The 22718-nt window shown below is 37.7% G+C and overlaps 1 protein-coding gene across 4 annotated transcripts in view; it reads left to right on the top strand.

Moving 5' to 3' along the window:
• The window catches only part of myo1cb (myosin Ic, paralog b), a 78677-nt gene that overhangs the window by 53129 nt on the left and 2830 nt on the right, over positions 1-22718 (top strand). For all 4 annotated transcript variants that reach the window (XM_051665160.1, XM_051665162.1, XM_051665161.1 and 1 more), the window contains 26 exons: positions 476-674; positions 1134-1214; positions 2083-2262; positions 4798-4896; positions 5751-5864; positions 6027-6098; positions 6788-6907; positions 7159-7238; positions 8000-8105; positions 8468-8548; positions 8637-8728; positions 9463-9557; positions 9701-9747; positions 9888-9968; positions 14398-14503; positions 15360-15477; positions 15916-16029; positions 16125-16201; positions 16298-16366; positions 16456-16540; positions 20129-20288; positions 20370-20453; positions 20802-20895; positions 20978-21033; positions 21678-21813; positions 21907-21977. In XM_051665160.1, coding sequence (XP_051521120.1) covers positions 476-674; positions 1134-1214; positions 2083-2262; positions 4798-4896; positions 5751-5864; positions 6027-6098; positions 6788-6907; positions 7159-7238; positions 8000-8105; positions 8468-8548; positions 8637-8728; positions 9463-9557; positions 9701-9747; positions 9888-9968; positions 14398-14503; positions 15360-15477; positions 15916-16029; positions 16125-16201; positions 16298-16366; positions 16456-16540; positions 20129-20288; positions 20370-20453; positions 20802-20895; positions 20978-21033; positions 21678-21813; positions 21907-21977 — 2617 coding nt within the window. The remainder of the gene's footprint in view (positions 1-475; positions 675-1133; positions 1215-2082; positions 2263-4797; positions 4897-5750; positions 5865-6026; positions 6099-6787; positions 6908-7158; positions 7239-7999; positions 8106-8467; positions 8549-8636; positions 8729-9462; positions 9558-9700; positions 9748-9887; positions 9969-14397; positions 14504-15359; positions 15478-15915; positions 16030-16124; positions 16202-16297; positions 16367-16455; positions 16541-20128; positions 20289-20369; positions 20454-20801; positions 20896-20977; positions 21034-21677; positions 21814-21906; positions 21978-22718) is intronic.

Genomic DNA, 22718 nt, shown 5'->3' on the forward strand with positions numbered 1-22718 from the left:
ATACATAATCTTTGATAAAATTATTAGATTATTATAGGAAATGTATAATATGTATACTACTACTACTACTACTACTACTACTACTAATAATAATAATAATAAATTATATACATACTTGAAATTTTTTCATTACTTTAGTATTGCTTATTTAATTAATATTTTATTTTTAATATAATATCTTAATTATTGACATTTTTAATTATTATAATGTAATTTATTGATTAATCACATGAATCATGTATTTAAAATATACTATTGAATTAATTAACTTAAAATACAAAATAAATTAAAATTCATTTATATTTAATCTGTAAAATTATTTAATATTACATTTTTTTTAAATGGTCAATGACTGTATTTAATTTCCTTACAATACATAATCTTGCTTTCTTAAAATTATTCAAATAATTTGTTAATTGTATATTGTTAAAATACATGATTAAGCTGTATTGGTATGTACATATTCTTTGTACAGTTATGCCGTGGGTGATAATTCGTACCGCTCCATGCGTACCGAGAGACGGGACCAGTGTATCCTGATCTCGGGTGAGAGTGGTGCTGGCAAGACTGAAGCCTCCAAGAAGGTTCTGCAGTATTACGCTTTCACCTGCCCTGCCAATGAGCATGTGCAGAGCATAAAAGATCGCCTGCTACAATCCAACCCAGTGCTGGAGGTAAACATGTACACAACAAACCTAATCCAACATGTCTTCTTCCTAACCTTCATATGCCAACCTACTGTGGGCTGTAATTGTTGCCCTGGACTGCTGTAACAACAAAAAACGCTCCACATTACTATCAGCAATGCCAAGGAAAAGAACAGAGGTTATTCTGAGCAGTGTGCAGTTGTGGTTTTAGTATAAACCTCTCTGGTAACTTTATATGGCATGGTTATTATCTGTGTGATAAGATTGGGGCATATGAAGGACATCTAAAAACAGAATGGCCAACGGAAGCTGTACAGACTGCCAGATGTTTTGCAGATGTGGTGCTTCCCTGTAATCTAGCAGTGTATGTGCATGTCTAGTAGTGTGTGTGTAATCGGCATTTGTGTACATGATAAAGCTTGTTTGTCTGTATGAAACCCTTTTCCACATCATTCTCTATTTTCCCTTTACCAATTCTTCTCTCAGGCCTTTGGAAATGCGAAAACTTTACGAAATGACAATTCCAGCCGCTTTGGAAAATACATGGACATTCAGTTTGACTTTAAGGTGAGTTTTACCTTGGGTTAAGTTGGTAATTGAAATGAAATACTTTGGGAAGTTGAAATGTACTGTGTTGTGACATGCTATCCTCGATATAAAACGTAATCATAATTTTAGAGGGGGCCTGGGTAGCTCAGCGAGTATTGACACTGACTACCACCCCTGGAGTCACGAGTTTGAATCCAGGGCGTGCTGAGTGACTCCAGCCAGGTCTCCTAAGCAACCAAATTGGCCTGGTCGCTAGGGAGGGTAGAGTCACGTGGGGTAACCTCATCGTGGTTGCTATAATGTGTGGTTCTCACTCTCTGTGGGGCGCGTGGTGAGTTGTATGTGGATGCCGCAGAGAATAGCGTGGGCCTCTGCACGCGCTACGTCTCCGCGGTAACGCGCTCAACAAGCCATGTGATAAGATGCACGGATTGACGGTCTCAGACGCAGAGGCAACTGAGATTCGTCCTCCGCCACATGGATTGAGGCGAGTCACTACACCACCACGAGGACTTAGAGCACATTGGGAATTGGGCATTCCAAATTGGAATGTAAATTCGAATTTGAAATCTTAATGTTGCTAAAAAAAGATTGTTCATGTGGCACACTTATGCATCAGCTTCACAGTAGCTACCCAAGTTATCAAGCGTCAAGCAAAGCTCATGTCTTAATTGTTGTGGTTCACCAACAATAATGTGTTTCTGTTGATACACTTTTACCCCTACAATGCTCTTCTTGGGTTGGGTATTTTGCCGCATCCACCTGTGTGTGTGTGTGGGTGTGTGGGTGTGTGCGTGCGTGTGCGTGAAAAATATGCATGCTTGCACGTGCTCAGAAACCCGTTATTATCCCCTCTGCTTCTCGCTCCGGGTGTCCCCGTTGGCAGGGTGCTCCGGTGGGCGGTCACATCCTGAACTACCTGCTGGAGAAATCACGCGTGGTGCACCAAAGCCACGGCGAGAGAAACTTCCATATCTTCTATCAGCTGATCGAGGGAGGAGAGGAAGACCTGCTGAGGAGACTGGGCCTGGAGAGGAACGCCCAACAGTATCAGTATCTTGTGAAGGTGAGAGATAGACCTCACACATTTGTTATGGTTGAAGATGATGTCTGAAAAGAAATTAAATGAAAGCTGTTCATTTAAGAGAAAAAATTGTGCATTCTTACGTGTTGAGATGTGGTGCTTATATGGGAGATGCAGGTTTGAATTTGGTCTGCATCATTTTCCAGTCCCTTTCCCCCTCTCTCCTCCATATCATTTTCTCTCATCAAATCATAAAAATAAAAGAAACAAAAAATAAAAAAATCTATTAAGAGTAGGGCTGCCCATTTTAACGCATTAATTTAGTGTGATTAATTATGTTTAAAAAGTAGGTAATTAATCATGCCCCCCTGACCAGTACGTAAATTCCATGAATTCATGTTTTTACAAGCCACGTCAACAGAAGGCAGTCAGTGCAGACTTTTTGAAAAAAAGTTTCAAACTACATTTACAATAAACTACAATAAAATTGGCTATAACTAAGAAAAGGTTGAGTGATTTTATCTTACTAATATCATGTTAACATGCATATTGTTTATGTATTGTGGCTTATTTTAATGTTTACGGATGGGCCCCCATTCACTTCCATTGTTAATGCCTCACTGGAACCCAGATTTTTCTTTTATTAAAAATAAGGAGGGGCAAGACAAAATTAATTTTTGTGGTAATCAATTTTATGCCACAAATGCTGTCGATTGAGCTTAACTTATATTTAACCTGGAATATTCCTTTAACTTGAGACACTGTAAAAAATCCAACTTCAATTTTGTCAGATAAACTCAATTTCAAAAGTTGATTGAACTATCTAATGTCAAAAAAAAGGGAGTTTACTCAAAACAATTAAGTCAACTTTTATCCCATTTAAGACAGAGCATCTTACATTTTTAAACAATGAGCACATACAATATCAAGTTTGGTGGTGAAGGTAAAGCATTCAGGCTTTTGAGCATGCACAGTTTGATCACGGACCCTCCAACAACCCAGGAAATATGTGGGAATTTAAATCTTTGATTTCAACTTATATCTTTAAGGATGCTATCCGTTTGTTAAAGTCATAGAAAGGTCTTCCAAATAATGGGTCAAAATCTGTGGGAACCTTGTATGGCTGAGCACCATGAACTTAAATTTGTTGCGTCTGCTGCTGAGCATACCCACTAGAGAAGCATACCCACAATCCCCTGCGCTTGAATTTAAGTGTGTGTGGTCAGTGTGCCGACTTATGAGGACATATAAATAATTAGTAAATAATCTGTTTTGAATTAATAGATGTTTTAGCACATCATGTGTTTTTAATTATGTTTTGCTGTTAAAAGTTGTTTTGTTTAAAGTCACCATCAGGGTGAGTAGTGTTTGCTTTTGATGAAGTTTCTTTATTATGGAGTTGACTTAACTTCTAAAAGTTTGAAGTACTTGTAATCTACACCACCTTTTAAATTAGACCAACTATTTGGTCTCTTGGTGGGGCTGATACATGATCTTATGTTGAAATGTAGATTTGCTTTTAAAATAATATTTTTTACATAAATTTCAAGAATATTGAAAATGATGGTCAGCTATACTTAAAAATGCTAGTTTATTGAACTTAATAATCATTGATATTTTTGAGTTTGCTGAATTTATTGTATTAAGTTCATGGAACTTACAATCCAACTTGAATGGTTAAGTTGGTTAAACTAATTTGCCTAAAGTTAAGTTAACTCAAAAATGCTATAAGTTTACTCAGCTTTTTATTTTTTTACAGTGCACAGTGTTCCAAAAGCAGCATTTATGATGCTAAAGACCATTAAGATGCATATGTACACAGACCAACAATTAAAATAATTTACCAAAAATTTTTTTTTTAATATTATTTAAAAAATAATTATTTAAATATAATTTATATATTTTATATATATATTATAAATTTTTTAAATAATTTAAATATTAAAAATATTAATATGTAAATAATTTGAATTATTATATAAATTTGCAAATCTTTTATTTGGAGCCTTTTTTAGTAAATATTGATATACCTTTATGTGATCAGTTCTGATTAACTAATTGCCGTGTCATGTAATTAATTAAATGTCAATGTGAAATGCTGTTTTCAACCCACTTCCAAGTGAAACAGGTTATTCAACAAGAAAAAAACGTATTGATTTTATCTAACAGGAATTGATTGGATCATAAAAAGTGGGTCAAGTGGTTGGAGGGGAGTGGTTGAAAAGTAAGTGATTTGTGACATAAGGCCGAAAAGGAAAGCAAGTTATTTCATTTTGATGAAAGAATACGTAGACAAACATTTTGTATTTATTTATTTTTGCTTGGAATAACATGCACAAGAAGACCAGGAATCTGTACCATAAGTAGTTAAGTTCAACACATACGTACATTCATGGTAGACTTGTGGGGAAATGGCCATTTTTGATATACACTTGTCCACAAATATGCAGGAATCTCCTTTTGTCTCTTCCTTGCACTCCCCTGGTGTTTAATTGAGGAAGTCAGGTGGATACCCTCCTCACTTGGTTTTCTCTCTTCTGCTGAGTGAGCCTATGTGTGTTTGTGTGTGTTTTTTAGGGTAACTGTCCCAAAGTGAGCTCCATAAATGACCGCAATGACTGGAAAGTGGTGAGGAAAGCCCTGAGTGTCATTGGCTTCACCGATGATGAAGTGGAGGTACGAGCATACAACCAGTCACCATACGCAAGCACTATATAGAATGAATTAATGTTCTTCTGTAAGAAACAGAAAGAGAAAGTTCTTTGTCTATATCTGGGTACAGAGCCAGAGCACGTCTGTGCATTGTTTCTGTGTTGTTTTCATTTGATCATTTGTTTTCATGACAACCCAAAAGAGATGCTGATTGCTGCCTCTTGAACCATCATTAGTTAAAGCTAAAGTGAGTAATTATTTAAATGTTAAAATAATTTTTACTATCCCAGCTTAACATGCAGAGACAACTATAAGGAAGCCATTTGTTGGTGGATTTCTGGGAAAAGTGTAAACACTGTGGCTCTGTGCTATCAAAATTTTGCTCTGTTTGTTGAGCATCACAACCAGCCCATCACAGCAACATTGGCTCTACCAGTGGCAAGAGTTTGGGCTGGGACTATCTGTTAGGATGACCATTTACATTTATTCATTTGGCAGACGCTTTTATCCAAAGCGACTTACAGTGTACTTATTACAGGGACAATCCCCTGCAGCAGCCTGGAGTTAAGTGCCTTGCTCAAGGACACAATGGTGGTGGCTGTGGGGATCGAACCAGCAACCGTCTGATTACCAGTTATGTGCTTTAGCCCACTACGCCACCACCACTTCACTTTTTCATTGACCATTGGAAGATAGGGGGAGTGTTTGGGAAAACCTGCTGGAAAACAATCATTATTTTCGCAATTCAGTTTGGTGACACTAGTGGCTCAGATATACAGATTACCTCTAGATATGCAAAGTCTAACATGCAGATTGTATTAAATATACTTGTTTTCTTTCCTCGCAGTCACACCCATTCCTTTTTTCTTTCTCTGCAGGAGCTTTTGAACATTATTGCCAGTGTACTACACTTGGGGAATGTCCAGTACGGAGGAGAGGACAGTGGCAGTTCCTACATCACTACAGAAACACAGATTAAATACTTAGCCAGGGTATGAGGCAGTTTATTTATATCATAAGCTTATGGTTACATGTGCACAACCTCTACGTTTAAACCTACAATGAAACAATGTGTTACCTTTTCTTTAAATGTGTTAAAGATATTTTTGTGATGTTATTTTATGTGTGTTTTGTGTGTATTTGTAATTTTGCAGTTGTTAGGTGTGGACGGCTGTGTTCTGAAAGAGGCTCTAACACATAAAAAAATCACTGCCAAAGGAGAAGAGGTACATTTCCCATTATTATTAATACATATTTATTAGTGTTGTTTGCTAACACAAGCATTGCTATTATTATATTCCTTTTCAGCAAACCCCTATTCCTAGTATTAAACTTAGGCATGTTACTCGTCCCACATCACTTGTGTTTTAGACATAAATTAAACCTCAAATGCCATTACTTTTCAGTGCAATTAGACTTTTGAATTTTGCCTGGTGAACTATAAAAGTAGTGAAAAAATCCTATAGTCTTACATTAAAGGAGGGACCCAAGCTATATCTAGGGAGGACATCCTTGAAAATGTTTTTAACTAAGTAAGTCCAGAATCAGTTTTTAAAATTGATTTTAAAACCTAGATTTTTAGTTGTTCACCTATTATTAAATTTTTACCTGGATTTTGCCATGAAAATTGCCATAGAAACTGGCATAGCGCTAAAAAACAAACAAACTATATACAAGGGACCAGAATATAGAAACTTGGAAGTGGGCTCTTTTAACTTGGACCTGTATGTGGCCCTACTAACAACATAACAACATGGTAAAAGCCACTACCATCCACAACACCTTTGCATCGTGGTGACGAGTTTAGCAAAAAAAAAAAAATGTTGTAAGCTGAATATTTTTTCAGTTTCACAAAGGATGGGTTGAAAAGTTTTTTTTATGTTTCCAATTTTTCCACTGTCTGTGTTTGTTACAGCTAATGAGCCCCTTGAATCAAGAGCAGGCCGCCGCAGCACGAGATGCCTTATCTAAAGCCATATACGGACGTACTTTTACTTGGCTTGTCAACAAAATTAATGACTCTCTGGCCTTGAAGGTATGGTGGCAGACTAATTCTGTTGTTTGATGCACTATTAGACCCATGGATTTGCAAATTCTCTGATAGAGGCAGTGTGCTAAATGTAAATATTTGGTGCCCCCATGTGGAGAAGCCTTTTAAATGACACCACTGATTACTTCAGTTTTCCAAAGGGTGTTAATGTTATGCTGTTATAGTTTGTGTATGTTTAGTCTAAACTGCATGCCACAGCTAATGTTGAACATTTCTGTGGTTTTAAATTCATACAGGATGATTCATTCAACAGTAAAAATGCCTCAGTAATCGGTCTGTTGGACATCTATGGTTTTGAGGTCTTTCAGAACAACAGGTAGAGTATATTTTTTATGTTTCGTTTGGGTTTTTGGTTTAATACAGATAATATAATTCCATTGGCAATATAATATTGCAGCTATAATGTCTTTATTATCTTGTTTAACCTTGAAACTAAAATACATTACATTTGATATTTTTTCTTCTTTCCTATCTATCTGTCTGTCTCTTTCTATTTATTTATCTATCTGTATGTCTGTCTGTCTGTCTCTCTCTCTCTCTGTCTGTCTTTTTATCTATCTGTCTGTCTTTTTATCTATCTGTCTGTCTGTCTGTTTTTCTGTTGATTTATATATCTGTATGTCTGTCTATCCGTCTATCCATCTGTCTCTGTCTTTCTATCTTCTATCTATCTGTCTGTCTCTTTCTATTTATTTATCTATCTGTATGTCTGTCTTTCTGTCTCTGTCTCTCTGTCTGTCTCTCTCTCTGTCTGTCTTTTTATCTATCTGTCTGTCTGTTGTCGGTCGGTCTGTCTGTGTTTATCCATCTATCTCTCTCTGTCTATCTATTCATCCATCTGTCTCTCTGTCTGTCTGTCTATCTCTCTGTCTGTCTATCCATCCATCCATCTCTCTCACTGTCTGTCTATCGCTCTGTCTTTTTGTCTGTCTGTTTTCTGTCTGACTGTCTGTCTTTCTATTGATTTATCTATCTGTATGTCTATCTGTCTATCCATCTGTCTCTGTCTTTCTGTCTTCTATCTGTCTGTCTGTCTATCTATTTATCGTATCTCTGTCTGTCTGTCTATCTATCTAGTTTCGAGCAGTTTTGTATCAACTATTGTAATGAAAAGCTGCAGCAGCTCTTCATTGAACTGACTCTGAAGTCAGAGCAGGATGAGTATGAAGCCGAGGGAATCACAGTAAGAATTTCCCCTCACACACACATACACATACATACATCTCAGCATGTGTGACTCATATGTGGGGTGGTGGAATGGGGTCTTACCCACAGCTCAAAGGGCACATTATATGTAAACATGTGTTGTGGGCTTTGTTTTATGCAGTTAGTATGGTAATTCTGGCCTCTGACAATACCAATAAAACATTGTGACACTGACACTATTAAAACCTGTTTGTGGCCATGATATGTGGGTGAGCTGGGAATGCACTTGATTTTGGATTCCTTGAATTTTTATAGCAAAAATACCAGTACAAATCTTAAATGTTTTCCATTTATTTCAAATGCAGTAATATTAATGCGCACTGTATTTTTGTTCTCCAGTGGGAGCCTGTGCAATATTTTAACAACAAAATCATTTGTGATCTTGTGGAGGAGAAGTTCAAAGGAATAATTTCAATCTTGGTGAGAATGCTGTCTTATAACTTTTATCAGCAGCTTCATAGTCCAGTATAAACTTCTTAGACCTAAAATTGCTCCTCTCTCTCTGCAGGATGAGGAGTGTCTGCGACCTGGAGATGCCAGTGACATCACCTTCCTGGAGAAGCTGGAGAACTCTGTCGGTGGCCACGCCCACTTCATAACGTCAGTCACACCACTTTCCCTTTGGCTTTGTTCAGACATGCAGAAAAAATATAGCAAACATTATTTTGTATCTGACTCAAATTCACTTTTGTAGTCTGAACAGCAAAAAAAAACAAAAAACACATGAAATCCGATGTTAACAAACCAGATCCAAACCACATCCATATGTGGTTCAAAATCCATGTGTCAATCTAATCTATCTCAGTCTGAATGGTCAGATCGGATGTCAAGTATTTTTTTCATCATTCAGGACGCAATGCATATGTAACATACAAAGGGTGCTATATTGTCCAGAACTGTGTCCAAATAGACTCTTATTTTGCTTATTCTTTTTTTATTTAGCAGACTATGTGACATTCACTTAATGAATTGGAAATTAGTTAATTAATCAGCAGTTTTAGACACTATGCCATGATAAACATGAGCAGTGGCCAAACTTCTGGTTTTCCATCCTCTTTTCTGACACTTACATCATTAGTATAGTAATCAGTGTAGATACACCATATATTGGCTACGCTGTCTGAAAAATGTTATCAGATTTCATCACTTGACAGTGCAGAAACTCAGTCCTAAAGATCGAATTTGAAACCAAATCAGATTTGTGTTAATGAAGCCTTAAGAAAACATGTTTATTTATGATTCAGACTAACGATTATTATTTGTAAATCAAATCCTGAGCACATTAAAAGCAATACGTATGATATTTATGCACATATATCTGCACTATATTACAGTCACAAGCTGGCTGATGGAAAAACCCGCAAAGTGATGGGTCGTGAAGAATTCAGGCTGCTTCACTACGCAGGAGAAGTCAACTACAATGTGAACGGTGAGTTATTGGTTAGAGGGCAGGGGAAAAATTAAGAAATGGAGAGAGCGAGGCAGTTTTTGAACAAGAGCAGGCTTTGATGCCCACAGATGTTTCCCAGGCTGAGCGCTGACTGATGTCATTGTGTATTTTCCAATTTCTAGGCTTCCTGGACAAGAACAATGATCTCCTTTTCAGAAACCTGAAGGAGGTGAGGGTGTAGGCCCAGAAAAAAATTATATATAATAAAAAGAATAAACCACCTCTTTGTTAAAATTTCAAACTTTCATCTTAGTAGCCTGAATCTGTTTCAGTCTGAATGAACATGTATGTATGTGTCTGTATGTACAGGTGATGTGTATGTCCGAAAATAAAATCCTCACTCAGTGTTTTGACCGGGAAGAGCTTACAGACAAGAAGCGCCCTGAAACGGTAAAGCCCTGTTGCTTTTTTATCCTCAGTGTTTCACATTATATGACCACAATATACACTAGCATTGGGAAATCTTCATTTTAGTGAGTCAGTTCTTTCAAAACAGTTTGTGTCAAAGAACTGAATCAAAAAACTGATTCACTGATGAATTTGAGTCCCAAAAGTCTCTCAAAAGTGTCCCTGTGCTACAGTTTCTGCCTACATTTTGTAGTAACATAAAGGGCTGGGCGATATGGCAAAATATTATCACAATATTTTTTTTCATAGCATTCGATATCGATATTTATCACAATATACATTGTATACCATTAATGGAAGATAATGCATTCCAATTGTTTATTAGAGGTCAAGAATGAATCTAAATACAACTTGTTTGTTAAAGAAAATTGCGGACATGAACGCGCTATGGATCGTGAAAAATCGTTTAACTAAACAGTACATTAGTAAACTGCAATGTTGTTGATGTCGGCGTTACTGTTGTGATCAGTCGATAGCTGTATAGCATTGTCAGTGCGGTCTTTCTCTGTACACAACGATATGATATTAGCAGGCTTCCAAGCCTCATTTCTGGTTTACATTACAGCAGGGCTAGGTAGCCTTTAGCCATTTAATACTTCTTTACCGGCTGATTTCATGACTGTGATTCAGTTAGCTAGTTGTGTATAAAGCTGGCTTCACACTAGCAGACTCAAAACAATTCAAGGGTTTTGACCGAGGGTGTCACACATGCAGACTGTTTTGCTGAGATATCGCTCTCTTCAGTCACAGGGTTGGGAGGGTTACTTTTGAAAAGTATTCCACTACAGATTACAGAATACATGCTGTAAAATTTAATTTGTAATGTATTCCGTAAGATTACAGAAGGTCAGTAATATAATCTAAATACTTTTTACTTGTTTTGGCTATAAACAAGTTAATAACAAGTAAAAAAGAATCTGCCAGTACAGTAAGACAAAATACACTTATATTAAAAATACTTTATCTGAAAAAGGCCTTATGCATAATCTTATGCAGTGTTGCTTCTAAAGCAAGAAAAAGCCAACTGATCCGATTTTTAGATATTTTTACAGAAAAACAATACAAAAAAATTCTCATCAAGAATAACATTTTTGCCCTTATATCAAAGGTCTTACAAGAGAAAGAAAAATTATGATCTAACTTGGACTTTCTTGATATTATCATGCCTGGTAACAAGTGCATGTAAAATGGCTAGAAATAGCATTTTAGCTTAGCACAAAGCTAAATGTTCATATTACAATTTACATAAGGTTTATTTCTATTTCTGCTGCTCCAAACTTACTTCAAATTTACTTCTCTGTCTGCTCGTACGAATGTAATACATATTAAGAAAGTGTTTCACCGCTGTTTAAACACTCCTCGTATCACATCATTTATATGTATAAATATTTTTCAACTGAATCGACTAAATATTAAATGAAACAAATATAATACAATAAAATGCAAAGTAATCTCTTTAGTAATAAAAATACTTTTTGAATGTAACTATTCTGATTACCAATGATTTAAATTGTAACTGTAGTGGAATAGTTACTAATATTTTGTATTTTAAATATGTAATCCCGTTACATGTATTCCGTTACTCCCCAACCCTGATGACACACTCGCTGATTAAAAATGTTTGAGGGGTAACACACATAATGACTCACCGTAACTACCTCTCTCTGATCCCTGTCACGTGGAGCTTGCCAAAATAACAACGTGAGTAAAATTGCAATTGCAATAGAGTTATATGGGGCATTTTCAGACCTGTAGCTTGCTTGCTTTGTTCCGAAACAGGGGCTAAAATAGTTACAATGTTGCATTTTCTTCATGGTTCGGTTGGCTTTTATTTTAAAACGCACCAAAACTGTCAAATGTCCAACATTGTAATTTTTATCTGTCATTTTGCTTTTGCATTATTTTTGCATTGAATAGTACCTATTGTCATGGTCACGGAGCTCTTACAGTGTACACTTGCACACTCATACACGCAGAAAGAGTGAAGCCACGTTTTATGTCAAAAAGTTGCTGAAGCTGTCCTACCTGTGTCTGCTCTGCTGCTATCTAAAAGAGAGACACAATCGTGAAGGCCTTGCGAAAGTGCGTGATTGTGTATTTAATCCCATCGAGGCGCGTATGTCCATATACATCTTTCAGTGAGTAAAAATACATTTTGTTCAATAAAAACAGACTGTTGTGACTGCTTTCTCATGTAATTTTATTGTAGGAAAAAAGGCAGGAAAACTGCTTGGTGACAGAATCACTATGGATTTCAATCAGCGTTTGTGAAGATATGCAGCCGAGTTTGATAAAAAAAAAAAAATTCAGATCCTGTCAGTCCTTCAGTAAAAGAAGAAGCGCATTGGTCACTTGAGGAGAACACAAGACCCAGCCTTAGTGACAGAATTAATTTTTCAAACAAAATGGATGTGTGTTTTCAGTGCTTGAAGCCATTAACTCAGCAGGGAGTCCCGACGGTCAAATGATTAACACCTGAAAATCATTGGAAAAATCAGCTAGTGAGACACTGGCTTAACTTTGCCCAACTGCTTGCGTTTTTAGCAACACACACCTGATCGTCTTGATGCAGAATGTAGGTGAAAAATCAAAAAATTTTCAAAAGTTTATCATCGATATAGATTTTTCTTTTCAATCGCCCAGCACTTTTTATTTCGATCGCCCAGCCCTAGTAACATACAGTACATTATTAGTTGAAGGTGAAGTGTGTATTTTCTTCGTCACTAGCGCCACCAAAAGGAGTTATACAAATAACATGTTTTTAAACAGGTTTCCCAAATACTCTTCCCATCTTCCATTGGTCGATCAAGCTTATTTACACACATTTGTGCTTTTTTTATGGTCCCTACATGTCAAACACAGCAAATATTTACTCCCATACAAAGCAGGGACATGTCGTCCATATAAGCAAGGCAAGCAGTGCTTACCTAACAAGGGTGAAAAGAAAAATGACACTATGAAATATTTTAATATCATTGTTAATATAAACTACTGTTTTCGTTCAAATTCATCATCTTTCATCTCAGTTCTGCAGCACAGACAGTTATTAATGTATTAGTTTTGGCACCACCCTCAGGTATATGCACTTTGTTATACTTTCTCTGATTCAAAGCATTGTTTACCGCCCTTTTATTCAACACTGTATGTTCATTCAAATTGAATCTCACCAGCTACTACAAATGGCCAAGGTAAGCATGCTTACCAAAATGAGTTAGCCAATCAGATGCTCCTTCCTTCAGGCATGCTATCTGATAGGCTAGATTTTAGTTTTGTGTCAACACGTTCAAGTTCATGTAAATAATGCGTTAAGCACCAAAATGGATATCGGCAGTGTAAGCATCGATGACCTACGTGGATTTGGCAAAGTTAATTTCTATTAAAAATCAAGAAAGAGAGGCTATCGAAACTTCAACAAGCGGGCGACTTTTACAACAAAGTGACGGACATCAATCAGCGTTTGTGATGATATGCAGCTGAGTTTGATTAAAAAAAAAAAAAAGTTCAGATCCTGTCAGTTCTTCAGTAAAAGAAGCAGCGCATTGGTCACTTGAGGAGTGTTTCAGTCCAGTAGTTCTGAACTGTGGAAGTGACATGTCTTTTTTAAAATTATTGTATTTTTTTATGTCAAAACAAGCTCTTCTGGCACTATGGTTCATTGTGTGATTTAATGGACATAAACATGCTCGGCTCAATATATGACAATCTTTAATTTGTGTGATATGAGCAATATTACTGTCCTGAATTTAAAACAATTTGGAATGCAATTCGCAACTGTGACATAATTGTTTCCATTGACCGGTGGGTTCTAAGGCAACAATTTATGTCTATAACATTTCCGCGACATTACACTCACCAGAAAAATGTGTTTTGGTCACTGCGTTTAATAATGTGTATTAAATATCTTTGATGCTTGCCCAGTCCCTAACCCTAACCCATGGCACATGCCTGATGCAAAGTTCTTTCTTACAGTTGAGTGATTTATGAACAGTTTGTGAATCATCTTGACCAAATCGTCCAATTTAGATCCAATTCAAAATGACTATTCATTTGTGAATCAGGCATCTAAATTCCACATTCATAGCATACTTATACAGAAACTTGGCCTCTGTCTTTGAGAATCTCTGCTTGTCACCCACACTGTTAGGCATGCCCTGACACTGTGGTACCACCATCACTCCGTGTGACTGCGTAAAACCTTGGCCCTCCTCCCCAATGCCCACTCTAGAGAACCCCATTGGCTGAGTGTGGGTGGGCTGCTTTTGTTTAGTTGTTTGCCTGCATTGTTGACCACTGGCTTCTCCCACATTGTCACTGCCTGGCTGGACCTGCACACTGGAACTTGTGTTCTTGCTTCTTTCTCACTGCCTGTCTCTTTTTCACGTTCCTCGATCCATTGGCATGCTGTGACCAGGCAGCGACGCAGTTCAAGAACAGTCTTGCGAAGTTGATGGAAATCCTGATGTCTAAAGAGCCGTCTTACGTGCGCTGCATCAAACCTAATGATGCCAAACAAGCAGGTTTGTGAGCTCTTTTCATCACTTGTTGTGTTTATCTTAACCTTAGAAATGATTTTTCTTACTGTGTGAGCTCCTTCCTTTTAACCATTTCCTTAAAAAAAAACAGCTGTGGCAGTACCATGGTACAGTCGTTTTATCAGATGGTAATACCATGGTACTGAATGATTACCACATTCATACTGTATACCATGGTATTTATTTAGTACTCCAAGGTACATAAAAATCATGGTATTACGATGAAAACATGGTAATGCCATGATACTTTTTGGCAATGTTTTCAATCTGTTGTTTTTTTTATTTTTATAAAACACATAAAAAAAAAAACAACATAAAGTGACCCAAAGTGCTGTACAACTCTAGAACTTTACAGCCATGGGTAGAAATAAAGGAAAATAGAAAGAAACAAACAGAATACATTTTTTGTTAACATTCTAAAAGTATTGGAATTACATTTTTGACACCTTTAATTAAATAAATTATTTTAAAAATAGTCTTGAGTCTATTTGAGTTCCATATGGTTCCATTGTTCACACTGCAGTCATTCGTTCTGATTCTCTCTTACTTCATCAACTCCTTTGTTTTTCCCTTTCTTTTGTTAATTAATATGATGGGGTGAAATAACTGTTTGCTTACTGTTCTTGGTTATGTACAACATTGTGTACATATGTGATTTGACAGAACCCATAAAACTGAAAGGTATATATCTTATATACAGTACTGTGCAAAAGCCTTAGGCACATAAGATGCTTTACAAAAACGTTCATCTAAAGATGGTTATTTTGCTTTAGTGTGTCAATAGGAAATATACATTTTGGACTCCCAAACAATCACTATATCTATACCCCTCTCTCCACAGGACGTTTTGATGAAGTCCTCATCAGGCACCAAGTAAAATATCTTGGTCTGATGGAGAACCTTCGAGTGAGGAGAGCTGGCTTTGCATACAGGCGTCGCTATGAGACCTTTCTGCAGAGGTCAGTTTATCATTGCATTTGGACATGCCTCCATTCCAGGATGATCTTAACTGGTTTTAGATGGGCAATTTTGGTCTGTTACTGGCACAAGTTGGTATTGCCGCAAGGATACCGAGCTTGGCCAGTGTAGCCATACTTCAAAATCAGCATGAAAATGCCTAAAACATACCTTATACTGGTAAACGGCAATAATTTTTTAAAGTTGCTTAAGATGGTCACCAGCTGTTTCAGCAGGGCTCACACTAAAATTTGCTTATGTTTGTAAACTCTGGTGTATTTCATAGTTTCTAATCCTCTTTTGAAAGCTCAGCACTTCCGGTGGATTTCAGTGGTAAACAAGGTCAAAGGGAACAAGCATTATGTGGAAAAAACACATATTTCTTTTAACTTGAAATGTGGTTAATTGTTTTGTGTTACACTGGTATTTTTCTGATTCAGGTATAAATCCCTGTGTCCGGAAACCTGGCCAAATTGGGATGGTCGTCTGGTCGATGGAGTGTCCACGCTCGTCAAGCACCTCGGCTACAAACCTGAGGAGTACAAACTCGGCCGGTTGGTTAAACAAAAAAATGCACATCAAATTTTGTGTTTTGACTTTGTATGCTATCAAAAAAGATGGAGATGACTTCTCATTTTATTTTTTAAAGGACCAAAATCTTCATCCGTTTCCCCAAAACCTTGTTTGCTACCGAAGACGCACTTGAAGTCCGAAAACACAGCCTTGGTAAAAATATTTTGATACATATCTTACTGTACTGGATGGATCTACCGTCCACCTCCTAACTCTAACCTCTACAAATGCTTCCTCATGAACTTGCAGCTACCAAACTGCAGTCATCCTGGAAGGGCTACAGTCAAAAAACGAAATACAGGAAAAAGCGACAATCGGGTAAGGTTTGAAAATGTGATGTTTTTAATTAAAAAAAAAAGAAATCTTGAACTTTGATACTTGAGGCTGTTTATGTCATTTTTCAACAGCTATCCTGATCCAAGCCTGGTGGAAAGGTATTCTGGCCCGCAGGCAAGCAAAGCGCAGGAGAGAGGCTGCTGACACCATCCGCAGGTCTGTGTGCATGATATGACTAGTACAATAAGCAGTAGAGTAAAACATGTGATCTAAAACTAGAGTTTGAGAGATGTTACGCTCATTGTAGCTTTTGTTTTTGGGGGCTGCCTGTGGCATGATTATTAAAGTTTTGAATTTAGCTTTTTTGTTTTTTTATTTTAGTTTTAGTGGTTTACGGCTGCCAAAGTTTGTTTTGACCGGTGTCATGTAAATATGTCTTTTCCGATGCATTGCGATCTTCATTTGAATGATCTCAATATTGATTATTTGATCCCAAGATCGATCTTTTACTCTGTGTGCAGCCCTCTACCATAATGAGGGGAAATCACTTGCATTTGCAACCAAATTTTGCAACTAAAAATGCATATTTTTGGCAACTGGCTGGTAAATGTTTCGATTCCACTCACCAGTGATTGTGTAGTATAGTGGTGGGAGTATGAAGCAGCGAGATCCTTTCATTGCATGTTGAGAGTAAAAGTTGTTCTGTGTAAAGACAACATCCATGCAACCCATTTGTCATTGAATAATGTCTCTTTTAATGCCCTTTCTGTTCTCTACAGTCAGTTGTTGGTCAAAAACAAAACAAAAAAACTTTTAAAGGTAAAGCCATTCGAGTCTCTCTCATCAACGTGCTCATTTTCAGATGCTCTTTACAGAAATGCTGGATTTCTTAGAGACAGTACCGGTTTTTAGCACTTGTTCAACAAATCAATGTAGATACTTGTAAATAGTACATTTATGCAGTTAAACAATAAAGATGTAACAAAATATAATATTTGCAATATAATGTCATATTTATTGATTGAATACATGGATTTGTTCATTTTTAAAAAGCTGTCAAAGTGTGACCAAAATGATGGAAAAAAAAATTCTTAATGTACCTAGTTAGAAGGTCCCCTGTATAATTAACAGCATTAGCTGGGAGAGAATTTCTTTCAAATGTAAGCAAAGGGGACGTTATAACTGAAATATACCCATATGAATCGACATCGAATCGAATCTAGAGCTTATGAATCTGAATCGAATCGGGAAATCTGTATCAATACGTAGAGGACGTTGTTCCGACCAGAACTGTACGAATCTATCCGAATCAGAAACCATGGATCAGTAGCGATGTTCGCGCGGCACTTAATGTGCGGACCTCCGCTTTTAATTCCGGGAACGTGGAGGAGCAGAAACAAGCCAGTTATGCCCTCCGAAAAACAGAACCGCAAAACGCCAGTACAGGAGTAAGATTGAAGGACAGTTTAACACCACCAACTCTAGAAGCATGTGGCAGGGAATTAACATCATCACGGACTTTAAAGGGAATAAAAACTCCGCCATGAACACCGCTGCCTCTCTACCGGATGAGCTAAATACTTTTAATGCTCATTTCGAGGGAAATAACACCGCCCTCGCGGAGAGAGCTCTCGCAGCTGAAGCTACAGAGGTTAGTTCACTCTCCGTCTCTGTAGCGGATGTAACCCGATCCTTCCGACGGGTGAATATCCGCAAAGCCGCGGGCCCAGACGGCATTCCGGGCCGCGTCATCGGAGCGTGTGCGAACCAGCTGGTTGGTGTTTTTACGGACATTTTCAACCTTTCCCTCTCTTTGTCTGTAGTCCCCACATGCTTTAAAACATCCACCATTGTGCCTGTTCCAAAACAATCAAAAATAACGTGTTTAAATGACTGCCGTCCTGTTGCTCTGACCCCCATCATCAGCAAATGTTTTGAGAGACTAATCAGAGATTACATCTGCTCTGTATTGCCACTCTCTCTCTTGACCCGCTGCAGTTTGCTTACCGCAACAACCGCTCCACTGATGATGCCATTGCATCTACAATACACACTGCTCTCTCCCACCTGGAAAAAAGGAACACTTATGTGAGAATGCTGTTTGTAGACTACAGCTCAGCATTCAACACCATAGTGCCCTCCAAGCTAGATGAGAAACTCCGGGCTCTGGGCTTAAACAGCTCGCTGTGCAGCTGGATCCTGGACTTCCTGTCAAGCAGACGCCAGGTGGTTAGAATAGGCAGCAACATCTCCTCATCACTGACCCTCAACACTGGAGCCCCGCAGGGCTGTGTTCTCAGCCCACTCTTGTATTCCCTGTACACACATGACTGTGTGGCAACACATAGCTCCAGTGCCATCATTAAGTTTGCTGATGACATGACGGTGGTAGGTCTGATCACTGACAATGATGAAACAGCCTACAGAGAGGAGGTGCACACTCTGACACACTGGTGTCAGGAGCACAACCTCTCCCTCAACGTCAGTAAGACAAAGGAGCTTGTGGTGGACTTCAGAAGAAAAGACAGAGAACACAGTCCCATCACCATCAATGGAGCACCAGTGGAGAGAGTCAGCAGCTTCAAGTTCCTGGGTGTCCACATCACTGAGGAACTCACATGGTCCATCCACACTGAAGTCGTTGTGAAGAAGGCTCTTCAGCGCCTCTTCTTCCTGAGACGGCTGAGGAAGTTTGGAATGAACCGCCACATCCTCACACGGTTCTACACCTGCACTGTGGAGAGCATCCTGACTGGCTGTATCTCCGCCCGGTACGGCAATAGCACCGCCCACAACCGCAAAGCACTGCAAAGGGTGGTGTGAACTGCCAGACACATCATCGGAGGTGAGCTTCCCTCGCTCCAGGAAATATATACAAGGCGGTGTGTGAAAAAAGCTCGGAGGATCATCAGAGACTCCAGCCACTCGAGCCATGGGTTGTTCTCACTGCTACCATCAGGTAGGCGGTATCGCAGCATCAGGACCCGCACCAGCCAACTCCATGATAGCTTCTTCCCCCAAGCAATCAGACTTTTGAACTCTTGATCTCCCACGATCAAAATACATCAGCACTGCACTTTATTACTCTTACTCTTATATCTCACACATAAGAGTCATAAATTATATTATTATTATTATATTATGTTCTCTCTTAACAACTGACTATCAACCGACAGCCTGAATGTCAATACAGTACAATATTGTACATTCTATATATATATATATATATACTTTATATATTTTTTTATTTTTCATTTTTTATTGAATAATGTGTATCTATATTGTGTGTATTGTATACTGTACAGTGTATGTTATTATTTGTATATTGTTGAGTGTAATTATGTGTATATCAGATGTTTAAATTGTGCTGTGTTAATTTGATGTTATTGTAAATTGGTATATGTCTCATCACTGTCACGACTGCTATGTTGATCGGAACTGCACCCAAGAATTTCACACACCATTGCACTTGTGTATATGGCTGTGTGACAATAAAGTGATTTGATTTGATTTGATTTGAATACCCAGAAGTAATGTCTAATGTTGTTAATTTCCACAGGGTCGTCTAATGTTATTGCTTGTGGCAATTTCATGCTTGATAAAGGCGGACTGTAAAGGTTTCACATGTTAGAACTTGCTGTGTATCTTAAACTAAAATAAATTTGTTTTAGTTTTGTAGTCAGAAGTTTAGTTTCAGTTTTTAACGGTTTTGTCAGTTTTTTTTTTTTTTTTTTTAATTATAAAAAAACATTTCATTTCGTTTTCGTTAACGATAATAACACTGATCTGTGGACACCGTTACAGGTTCATCAAAGGCTTCATCTACCGTCACCAGCCTCGTTGCCCGGAGAATGAGTATTTCCTGGACTATGTTCGTTACTCGTTCCTGATGAAATTGCACAGGAGCCTACCCAAAACAGTCCTGGATAAGAGTTGGCCAACACCCCCTCCAGCCCTCACTGAGGTAAGACATCATTCATGAATCAGTCATACAATGAGGAGAACTGTTCAACTTGAACTAAGAAATTTTGCCTTTTACATACAGGCTTCAGAGCAACTCCGCAAGTTGTGCATGCAGAACATGGTGTGGAAGTACTGCAAGAATATCAACCCAGAATGGAAGCATCAGGTGTCACATTTAACAAAGTTATTGATGCAGTATGTAATTTCTGTGCCATTAGCAGCATCAAACCAAATTGGCAAAAATATTGATGAAAAATAATTCAAACAGGTTTTACAAACACTCCCCTCCTCTTCCATTGTTCGGTAGAATCAGTAGTCCTGCCCCAAACACACACCATCAGTAGAGCCAATATTGCTTAACCTGATTGCTATTCCTTTTGTTGCCACTAGTGTTGCAAAAATTGCACACTGCACCCTTTAATGAACTTCACCAGTAAATTTGATTGATTTACAGTCTTTTCATAATCACTATTCACTTAATGAATTAAAAATGAATTATTGTCTGTTATTGCAGCTGGAGCAGAAAATGGTTGCAAGTGAAGTCTTTAAGGACAAGAAAGATAACTACCCACAAAGTGTACCAAAGCTGTTTGTGGACACAAGGCTTAGTGAGTTTTTTAGTCTCCTGTTTTTAGACTGACTTTCGGTTGCCATGTACATTCTGATTGTTTCCTGTGTATGTGTGTACAGATGGGGAGGACATCAACCCTAAAGTGATACAGGCTCTGGGTAATGAGAAGATGAAGGTGGGCTGAGTTCTGTGCTGACTTTGTTAAGAAATTGCATTTTGTAGATTTCTGTAATGTGTAAGACTGTGCAGGATTCTCCATCAAATTCTGCTTGGCAGTATAATTGAGTCTGGAGCTAACTTCAGACTAGAACGGGTATACAAAATGTTTCTGACCCAGGACCCCCAATTTAAAAGAGCAATGCTGTAATATTTGAATTATATCTTCTTTAACATTACAAACACTAGCATTATTAAATTATATAAGGCTTGTCAGATTATTAGGTAATGTTCATATACAAGATAGTTTAAAATGTCATGAAAAGTTTTAAAGATGATTCTATATACAGTATGTTACATATCTTCTCTGAGGTGCCAGCTGTTCCTTAATGGACCCTTGGTTGGAAACCCTAGGTCCAGCACTAGCCACTACTGTTAAAACTGCGTAACTCCTTTCATCAATCTAGAATCCAGAAATCTGTCATTTTAGGCTGACTATGTGGTATTATTCCAATTTTATTACTCACTCTATATGGAGTCTATATGGTGGAAGTAGCAGTTTCATACTAACATACTTCATTTGTGTGGCATCTATGCTTTCGGACTGTGTGAAGTTTGTCGATGTGTTAGTGTAATCTAAACCTCCTCTGTTGCTCCTCACAGTATGCTGTTCCAGTGACAAAGTATGACAGGAACGGATACAAAGCTCGCAACCGACAGCTCTTGCTCATGGCCAACAGTGCAATCATTGTGGAGGAGGCCAAGCTGAAACAGCAAATTGACTACAGCACACTGAAAGGTGAGGAGGAATGTTGGAAAGAGCTACTGATTCTTAGAAACAAAGTGTCAAAAAAAAATTGTGACACAATAACCACTTCTGCTTTATCTGTAGGGATTTCGGTCAGCTCTCTGAGTGATGGGATATTTGTTCTCCATGTTGCTTCTGAAGACAATAAGCAGAAAGTGAGTGTTAAGATCAGTTCGGTTATTGATTAAACTTTGTCACATATTCAAAGGCAGAGCATTTCCCTTAGCACTATACTGATTGCTTTTAACCCATAGAATGCATATGCAACTTCACTCCCTTAAAATGCAAATGTGGGTCAAAAGAAATTCCCAGGTGAAATCTTGATGCTTATTCTAAAACTACTTATTTTTTCAAGGAAACTTAACTGTAATGTTAATAAATAATGTACATTTTTAAATGGTAATTAAAAAATTAAACCTTTTACTTCTGAAGAGTTTTACACACATTGAAAATGGAGTAGGAGTTTTGGGTGAATTCTGGCAGTTTCCATGTTTGGTGGTAACATGAAATGTTTCAACAACTCTACCCACACAAACACACATAAGTACAATGGGATCCATTTATTATTATTTTTTTTAATGTGTCAAATGACAACCTTATGTACTCTGTATTGCTATGGTACTCTTTATAGCTATACTTGTTATTCATAGTGTTAAAATGTATTGAATAAAGAGAAGTTGCAGGTTTAAACACACTAAGATGTGGTCCAGGAGCTATTACTATTGTGTCCTTGCCATGAACTAGGCATCTAACCTCAGGTTGCTCCATGGAGACTGTCCTTGTAATAGTTATATTGTCATGCACTTTGATTAAAAGCATCAGCTGAATGACAACTTGTTATACTTGCATACCATACATAAATATGAACATGAACATGGTATTTAGTATTTATTTAA

This window comes from Myxocyprinus asiaticus, chromosome 31, assembly GCF_019703515.2.
Source record: "Myxocyprinus asiaticus isolate MX2 ecotype Aquarium Trade chromosome 31, UBuf_Myxa_2, whole genome shotgun sequence".
Taxonomy (NCBI): Eukaryota; Metazoa; Chordata; class Actinopteri; order Cypriniformes; family Catostomidae; genus Myxocyprinus; species Myxocyprinus asiaticus.